General features: G+C 39.7%; 1 protein-coding gene across 1 annotated transcript; it reads left to right on the top strand.

Moving 5' to 3' along the window:
- The first annotated feature begins 5,201 nt into the window (after positions 1–5,201).
- LOC123238760 (olfactory receptor 52I1-like) lies at positions 5,202–6,182 on the top strand. The gene has a single exon (XM_044665965.1). It carries the CDS (start codon positions 5,202–5,204, stop codon positions 6,180–6,182), a length of 981 nt encoding a protein of 326 aa, XP_044521900.1.
- The last annotated feature ends 3,742 nt before the right edge of the window (positions 6,183–9,924 follow it).

Below are 9,924 nucleotides of genomic sequence, written 5' to 3'. Positions count from 1 at the left end.
TCTATTTCCTTTTCTCAGTATATAACATTTTATCTCCTGCTTCCATGTTCCCCATGGCTGGAATGCTCTCATTCCTCATTGATACTCCTTATAGAATTTCTGGCTCAGCTCAGCTATAGCAGAGGTGCTGTTAGAAGAGGTCTTTTTTGAACTTCCTAATTTTTAGTAACTCCCTAAGAAATTGTATTTTGTATATGTTTTCCCCCTAGTAGAAAGTAAGCAAGTTGAGGGCAATAACCACATTTTTTTTTTTTAGGAGGGAAGTATATTGATAATATCCAATACAATGCTTGGCATATACAAATGCTTAAAATACTTGAATTGAGAAGGCTAAGTGACCTGCCAATGCTTACTTAGCCACTGAGTGTCAAAAATCAGAATTTAAAACAAGATCTTTTTACCAGATGTGCATCCAGCATGGGAGCAATCAGGAATTTGTCCCAGGGCAATAAAATTTAAGGGACACTTAAAACACTTGTATTTTGGTCAAAACAACTGAGTTTACCATCTGTTGTTCAGTCATTTTAATCATTTTAGTGACCCTATTTGGATTTTCTTGGCATGATTTTGGAGTGGTCTGTCACTTCCTACTCCAGCTCATTTTACAGGTGAGGAAACTGAGGCAAACAGAGCTAAGTAATTTACCCAGAGTCACCAGGATTTAAACTCTGGTCTTCCTAACTCCAGGCCCTGCCCTCTATCTATTTACCCCCTAATTACTCTGAGCTTACCACCTAGAAAGTAAAAAAAGATTGCTTAAAATAAGTTGACACATGGCATTTTTTTTACCCTCCTGTGTGTCACTCAACTCTATTTTCTCTCTCTTCCTTCTTCAGTGTGGCCCTCTCCAGCAGTAGCCTATTAGTGTCTCAGGATCTCTACCCAGAGGGGTCATTATCTTAAGTGTCTATATTTCTTCTCCATCCTCAACCAATTGTTTTGGAGGTCTAAACTTTCTAGTTATAGTTCTACTCCTGCCTCCAGTAATTACAGTGGAAAGGACATTGTTCTGGTAATCAGAGGACCTGGGTTTAAATCTTACCTAAGACATTATCTGAGACACCTAGGGGATTAACCTCTCTCTTTAGATCTCATTTTTTTCTCATCAACAAAAGGCAGTGGGTGGGTCTAGTGGTCTCTGAGATCCATTTTGACTCTCCATTTATAGTTCTATGAACAGATTCAGTTGATGGTTGTTTCAGGTTGTCTGTGTTGGCTGCCAATAACCACTCACATTCTTACAGTGAATGCTTAAGGTTGATAAAGCACTTGCATCATAGCAGCTTTGTGAGGTAGGAAGCCAGAATAGTATGATCCCCATTTTACAGGGGAGAAAATGAGTCCAGAAAGGTGATGTATCTTCTCTAAGCTCACCTCCCTTAGTAGTGGCATAAGCACAGGCAGCATTCAAACCCAGTCCTCTGACTCCATAGCCAATGTCTTTTCTCCTATACTAGTTCTCTCACCTAATATCCAATTCTTCACAGCTCACCAGCTCAGGCTGTTTCCCTAGGTGATTCCAGGAGAAAGGATGCAGTCTCCTAAGGGAACTCCAGGGCTGCAGGTTCCCAGAGTAAGAAGGAGCCTGGGTTATAAATACTCCTCTCTAGAGAGAGGACGGTTCAGATGCTTCTGTTGCCCTTTCAGAAAAAGGAGGACCTGGCAGCTTCCTAAGGGCAGGTAAATCCTGGGGTGGGGAGGATGCAATTTCAGGTAGTCATGGGGCAAAATAAGGAGTTCAGAATCTCAGGCTCTCAGTCGGATGACTGAGGACATGACACAAGGTCTCAAAATTTCAGAGTGTGATCCAGAACAGATCCCCATCTTTAGCCCAGGGCCTCTGACCTTCAGACACATGACTCAAGATTATCCTTCTCTCAAACTGTCACCAGCCACTATCATCCTCCCCAGGAGCAGAGAGAATGACTAAGTACTTTCACATTCACTGCCAGGGTTTGTGCTCCCCAACACATTGATTTAGAGAATGTTCCCAGGTCCACCAAGGACCCTCTTAGGCAGGTCTTCCACCCCTTATTTTATAGATGAGGAAATGGAGACCTATAAAGTTTCAATGATTTGCTCAAGGTCATAGAGTTGGTAAGTGTCAAAGGTAGGATTTAAACCCAGGTTTTTGTGACCTAAGAGCCAGCCTGCTATTTCTGATTCTTTCTTGTACTACTTGTTAAGTACATTAGGACAAAGGCAAAAAAAAGGACTATGGGCCTTCTGATTGGGGCCATTGAGAATGGATACATTTTCCACTTGTGGTGGCAATGATTAAACCTGTAAAACTTTCTGGCATTCATTAACAATAAATTAATAATCAAACAACACTTATTAAACACCTGTTATGGACAGAGGAAGGCAACGAGGTGGTATAGTGGACAGAGCACTGTCCCTGGAGTCAGGAAGACTCATCTTCCTGAGTTCAAATCTGGCCTCAGACATTTACTAGCTGTGTGATTCTGAGCAAGTCACTTAACCCTGTTTGCCTTAGTTCCTCATCTGTAAAATGAGCTGGAGAAGAAATGTTAAATCACTCCAGTATCTTTGTGAAGAAAACCCTGATTCGGGTCTCAAAGAGTCAGACACTACGAAAACAAATGAACTGAAACTGAGAGGTTATGTGACTTGCCCCAAGGTAACACAGCTGGTGCAGTGAACTTTCCATGGCACTGCTAATAGAAAAATGAAAAATCACACATCCAGCTCCCTTCCTATAATGTAGTGCTCAGAACTGAATACAGTCCTCTAGATGTTCTCTATCAGGATTAGGAAAGGTAACAATAGGATGATCAATCATCTGATTTTTAGGAGTTAAATCTCTTTTAATATACCTGAAGAGCACATTTTTTTTTAGATATCATCACATTTCAAATTCATATTGAGTCTGAAGTTCATTAATATTTTCAGATTTTCTTTTCTCTTCTCTTCTCTTCTCTTCTCTTCTCTTCTCTTCTCTTCTCTTCTCTTCTCTTCTCTTCTCTTCTCTTCTCTTCTCTTCTTTCTCTTCCTCTGTCTCTTCCTCCTTCCCTTCCTCCCTCCCTCTCTCTCCACCCCCTCTTTTCCTTTTCCTTTTGTGTTAGTATCAATTTTAAGACTGAAGAGTGGTAAGGGCAGGCAATCAGGGCCAAGTGACTAGATTCACACATCTAGGAAGTCTCTAGGGCTAGATTTGAATCCAGGTCCTCCTAACTCCAGGCTTGGCACTTCACCCACTGTGTTACCAAGTTGCTCAGATTCTTTTTCAGAGAAATATTATCTAAATATGCCTCTCTCTCATATTATACATGGTGTCCAAAAAGTCTTAGTGCAGTCTTAAGCTTATCACTGCACTAAGACTTTTGGGATACTCAGTATATGTGAATCTCAATTTTTTCAATCTCAATGTATGACTTGAAATTTTCCCTATTAAATTCCATCCTATTAGATTCCCCTCAATGTTCGTGACTGTTGTTTGAATACTGACTGCAAATATAAAAAAAGCTAGACAGAATTACTAAGAACTGGATGACAAATATATTAGGGGTGCTTTTATCCAAGTCAGTAATGAAAATATTAAACAGCAAGTGACAAGTAGAAATCCTGGGACCTCCACTGGACTCTTCCTTCTAACTTGACATTGAACCATTTATGACTAATCTTTACAAGTGTTTTTATTTTTAATACCATTTCTGAATTCATCTAGTTTTATACATCTCTCTATTTTTTTTCTGTTAGAATACTATGCAATTCTTTATAAAATATTTTACTAAAATCTAGGCAACCCATATGTAAAGCATTCTCCTGAGATTTTAGTTTAGGACCTGTGAAAAAAGGAATTAAAGTTAGCTTATTTGCTTCTTGCTGAAGAGTCTTTGTTATTGTTGCTTTATTTCCTAAATCTGCAGGTCTTAAACCTTTTGATCTCAGGATCCTTTTATATTCTTAAAAAATTATTAGGACCCCTAAGTACCTTTGTATATGAGGGTCATATCTATCATAATAGAAATTAAACTGATTAAGTTTAAAATCTCAATGAACTAAACCCAATAATAAACCCATAATATGTTTAAATATTTTAATAAAAACAAGTATATTTTCCAAAGCAAACAAAAATAATGAGAATTATTTTACATATTTTGGTAAATTTCCAGTGTCTGGCTTAGTAGATGATAGTTAGATTCTTATATCTTATTCTAAAAGTCTGTTGTGATATTTTGATGAAACGTGAAAAAATTTGATACCACACACACAAGTAGTTGGAAAAGAGAGGATATTTCAATAGTTAAATAACATCTTAGTATTATCATGAAAATAATTTGACCCTACAGATCTACTCAAAAGGGCCTAAGGGACCCCCAGAGGTCCACAGATCACAGACCACAGACCACTGCTGTTCTCTAGCTGTTCTCTACCTCTTCACATAATACAAACCAGAATTTTCCCAGGAGTTGAATTAATCTCACAGGATGAATTTTCAGATTTTATTCTCCTTTCTTTCTCAGATTTTAATCTTCCTTTCTTGAAACTTGAGACCACATTGACCCTTCTTCAGTCCTGGAGCACCTTTACTATGCTCTACAGTTTCTCAAATCACCTACAGTGGCACAGTTCTTTCAGTCCCTGAGGATGTCAGCTCAGCCTAGGAATCTGAAATCTTCAAAACAGCACCCAACTGGCTTTGATCATGTTACTTTTCTTGAACATCTGCTACTAATTAGCCATTTTTTCTATCCTTCCCAAGACAAAAGATCTTCTCAATGGCAGCAAAATTAGGATCCAAATCATAATTAAGCAATTTTGCCTTCTCACCTTTATCAAATATCATCTGATCCCCGCTTTCCCTCTCTTGAGCAATAGCCGAATGCTTTTGTATATCTTTATCTTTCCTCCATTACAAATTATTTTAAAAATATCAATAAACAGGAAAAAAACTAAAATGTAACTGGACTCTTACCTATGAATTAATTGGGACCCACTCTTTACTGAAACTGCTCTATTTGCAAGAGATTGCATGGGTTTCTAGAAGATTGGGTTTGGATGGGATATTGGGAAACACTGCTAGTACCACCATTAATTTCTGATAACATTTTCCTGAGGGTTCCTTGAATATTAGTCATCAGATAGGTGGTATTGGTGAGAGATAGAAGCCCAAGTTGAGCTCTTTGTTCTCTTATGAGCTTTGTGGTTCTGTCCACAGGAAAGAAAACTCCTTTGTCATGTTGGCATCACCTTGCAACCAGACATCAGATAATTCTTTCGTCCTTGTGGGCATCCCAGGACTTGAGGGGGCACACCCTTGGCTGGCAGCTCCACTAAGCTTCATGTATGCTGTGGCTCTTATAGGAAACACTCTGATTCTGATTATAATCTGGGTTGACCCTATTCTTCATGAGCCCATGTACTATTTTCTATGTGTTCTGGCAGCTGTTGACATCATCATGGCCACCTCTGTGGCTCCCAAGATGTTGAGTGTCTTCTGGTCAGGTGATGGTGTCATCACATTCAGTGCCTGCTTTGCCCAGATGTATGTGGTTCATGCAGCCACAGCTGCTGAGACTGGGCTATTGCTTGCTATGGCCTTTGATCGCTATGTGGCCATCTGCAAACCTCTGCATTACCAGACCATCCTCACACCCAAGATGATGCTGGGGATAGGCATGGCTATCATGGTGAGAGCTTTTCTGATTATGACTCCACTGAGCTGGATGGTGATCCAGCTGCCATTCTGTGGCTCCCACGTGGTTCCCCATTCCTACTGTGAGCACATGGCTGTAGCCAAGTTGGCATGTGCTGATTACATGCCCAGCAGCCTTTATAGTCTGATTGGTTCCTCTATCATTGTGGGTTCTGACGTGTCCTTTATTGCCACCTCCTATAGCCTGATTCTGCAGGCAGTATTTAGACTTTCTTCTAGGAATGCCAGACTTAAGGCTCTCAGCACATGTGGCTCCCATGTAGGGGTCATGGTGCTCTACTATCTTCCTGGCATGATATCTCACTATGTGGAGTGGTTTGGGCAGGATGTGGTGCCTCTGCACACCCAGGTGCTCCTTGCTGATTTTTATTTGATCATTCCACCCACTTTGAACCCTCTCATCTATGGCCTGAGAACCAAACAGATATTGGCTCGAGTGTTAGGTGTGTTAGGAATGGGTGGTGCATTATGTCAAGGTTCAAGATGTAGAAAGCATGTATGAGTGCTTAATTACTAGAAGTTATAAGACCAAGATAGAGATGGGGGCTATAACTGTAATTTTATTTGAATAATTCTGGGATAAAAGACTTTTTATTCACTAATTTGGTTTTTATCTTCTCTGAACTTGTAGTCTTAAGAGTTTCCCAAAATGTTGAGAGCTTATGTGACTTTCCCCACATTACACTGCTGGTATGTATGAGAGGCAGACCTTAAACTCAACTTTTCCTGGCTTTAAGGTCAGTTCTGTAGGTAGGAAATTGGAGGGAAAGGTAGGAAAAGGAAGGAAGGTAGCTGGGCTTTCGCCCCTCCCCCCCCCCCCCCCCCCCCCAGGGAAATTGACCAGAGCCTTTTAGAGTTAGGCTAGAGAGCAGATAAAATCAGACTAGACTCCAGGGATATTTAGTTGGTTTTATTTTAGGTTAGAAAAGAAAGGTTTGGGAAAGCAGCGGGAAACTTAGATCTCCGGCGGAAATGCAGGAACCAAAGCTCTCCACCCAGGTTGGGGGTTGGGGGGAGGGGAAGGCGCCAAAACCCGCGCTTCTCTCTTTTTTTTTTTTCTCCCTCAGATACCTCCCACAAAGGAAGTGGGAGGTGTCTGAGGAAGTCGAAGTAGAGAGTCCTGGGAGATGTAGTCTTTCAGGGTGGGATCCATTTTAAAACGCACAGTTTCCTATCCATTATGTATCACTGCTTTCTTCTGATACCAGCATTCTGACTAGATAAAAGGGAAAGCCTTCTAACCTTAGAGCAAACGATGATATTTCTTTGCTTAGGACTATCCATCTTCTTAGAAAATGTCACTTAACAGCATTATGAGAAACTATTTGTACATTAGCCTATTCCTAATTGTAGAGAAGTAAATAGTTGTGTAGGGGTAAACCTAGCTGATTAACTTTGAACACCCTCTTTGGAGGTAATCAAACAGAGGCTGTGTGATCACTTTTCATGGGCATAGTACAGGACTTTCCTACTTTGGACAGGAGGATGAATGAGATCATCTCTTGTATCACAGAACTGGAAGTAGATTTTTTTTTTAAACCCTTACCTTCTGTTTTGGAGTCAATACTATTTATTGGCTCCAAGGCAGAAGAGCAGTAAGGGTAGGCAATGGGGGTCAAGTGACTTGCCCAGGATCACACAGCTAGGAAGTGCCTGAGGCCAGATTTGAACCTAGGACATTCCATCTCTAGGCCTGGCTCTCAATCCACTGAGCTACCCAGCTGCCCCCTGGAAGTAGATTTTTTAAAAATATATTCATTGTAATTCCATAAGCTTATTATTATTATTATTATTGTTATTATTATTATTATTATTATTATTATTATTATTATTATTATTATTTTAAACCCTTAACTTCTGTGTATTGACTTATAGGTGGAAGAGTGGTAAGGGTAGGCAATGGGTGTCAAGTGACTTGCCCAGGGTCACACAGCTGGGAAGTGTCTGAGGTCGGATTTGAACCTAGGACCTCCTGTCTCTAGGCCTGGCTCTCAATGCACTGAGCTACCCAGCTGCCCCCTGGAAGTAGATTTTTGATGATAAGAGTTGGAAGGAAACTCAGTGGTCATCCAGTCCAAAGTGAAACTAAAAAAGAATTCCCTCTACCACAGTCCTAACAAGTCATCATTTGCCCCCTGTGTTTGAAAACCTCCTTTGAAGGGAATCCTTACTACTTTGGTTGGCATCCCATTCCATTTTAAGATAATACAAATTACTAGGAAGTTTCCTACATATTGAACCTTAATTTACTTCTCTGAAACTTTTGTCCATTCTCCTAATTCTGCCCTTTTGGAAGATTCAGGAAACTAGAGAATTATAGGCTTTGAAGGTAAATGAAACTTTGTTATAAACAGAATTTTTACTTTAGCTAAAATAAAAAATCAGTACAGTATTTACTACTCCTAATGAAGCAGAGATGATTAGATTCTATATTTATCTGTGTAGGGTTATAAGAATCTGTTCCTTAGTCCTACCTGTGACAGTGTGGGTCATTCATTGTGTGCCATCCCCATTATGAGGAAATCAAACCCAAGACCATCTATTCTGTTTGAGTTGTAGTTCATATTTGGAATATTCCTTTAACTACTAGGGGCGAGTTCAAAGCTAGTGAGTTAATAACTGAAAGAACTGCTAGTTGGTTATGGTAGCTTTGTTATGGCAACATGTGTAGTTGATGTCCTTTAGGTAGGCTATTTTGTGCTTACAGGGTATCTTCACTTCATCTTGCCATTTCTGTGTTTTGAAAATCCAAGCAGGCAGAGGAAAACTTACATTTATAGGAAGGGACAATTTAGGGATTTAATTTTTTCTAAAAATATATGTAAAATATACATTTTCATAAGGATTTTATTTTCCTTTCTTTTTTCATTCCTGAAAGAAAAGTGAAGAAGGTGAGTGACAATGGTTCTATCAAAATGAAAACAAAGAAAAAAGTAGGAAAAGAGAGTCATTGGAGCATTTAAAATTGTATAGAAGAGAAGACAATGAAACTCAGTAAGAAATAAACAAGGTAGTTTTTATAGCATGTTGAATTTCTAATATACTTTAAAAGAATAACCAATTATACATAGTGAAGATTCACAATTTAATAATTCCAATTTCTTTTCTGATAGATAATGTTCCTCAGATAATATTGGCTAAGTTCAGAATTAAAAAAATAAAGATCAGGAAAGCTTGTTGACTCAAGCCTCTGAAGGTAAATCTGTAATGACTTCTCTACAGTATGACACTTCTGGCTCTCTCTCTCTCTCTCTTTTTAATGGAAATATAAATAGGGCTAGGATCATTGGGTAATTTCATCATGCATGTTATCAAAAACATTCACTTCTCTTTCCCTTTGGGGCTTCAGGCCTCAGCCCATTCTTACTGGGCTGGTATGTCATTTGACTCAAAGAAGAATTTCTTCCCATCTTCCTTGTCACATTTGGTAGCCAGCAACTTTATCATAGCTTAACAACCAAAACAGAAAATAAGGATTTGGGAAATGAGAAAAACTCCCAAATCAACCTAGATGATTCAAATGGAAGTAGGGAGTAAGAAAGCAGGAATAGTACACATTTAGCTTCTTCCTGGAGAGGAAGAAAAGAAGTGTGTATGTGTGTGTGTGTGTGTGTGTGTGTGTGTGTGTGTGTGTGTGTGTGTGTGTGTGTGATCATTGCCTCTTTCTCTCAAGTTAGCTTTGATCAGCTGAATCAGCCATAGTTCATTCACAGAAAGTCTGCACCCACTCCTGCCCCTGATAATACTCTATGTATGCTGGCTAATTCTTTGGAAGCTCTGATGGCTCTCTTCCAGGAGGCTTTCAAGATAGTGTTATGGGGGTGCACCCCCCATAACAGCAGTACCTGGTGATCTCCTTTTATTTTCCCCATCCTTCAAACTCTTTCCATTTTTCAAGAACAGGAGCAGATTAGAATTTGTTAATGTGGGTCTAGCTAGGTAGCTCAGTGGACTGAGAGCTGTGTGCTTTAAAAATGTGTACCCTGGGGACTACATTTCCCAGCATTCTTTAATCTTCCTGGGTTTTCCTTGTCTTGCTTCCTGGTGTTGCCCCCTGGCGTCGGTTTGTTTATAAATTTGCTGAAAGCCACACTGGGGACTTTTTTGGGGGGCACTTTCCCTCGAGCGTGGTAGGCTGCTGAGTCTCTGGCTCTTTGCTCTGCTCACTCAGCTGAAGGAACCCCTTTTTCTCTCACTTTGTTGTTATTAAATCTTATAAAAATATAATACTTAGGAGTATTGTA

The sequence above is a fragment of the Gracilinanus agilis genome, chromosome 3 (assembly GCF_016433145.1).
Source record: "Gracilinanus agilis isolate LMUSP501 chromosome 3, AgileGrace, whole genome shotgun sequence".
NCBI lineage: Eukaryota > Metazoa > Chordata > Mammalia > Didelphimorphia > Didelphidae > Gracilinanus > Gracilinanus agilis.
Note: the sequence above shows the minus strand (reverse complement) of the source record. Positions and strands in the feature narration are given on the sequence as shown.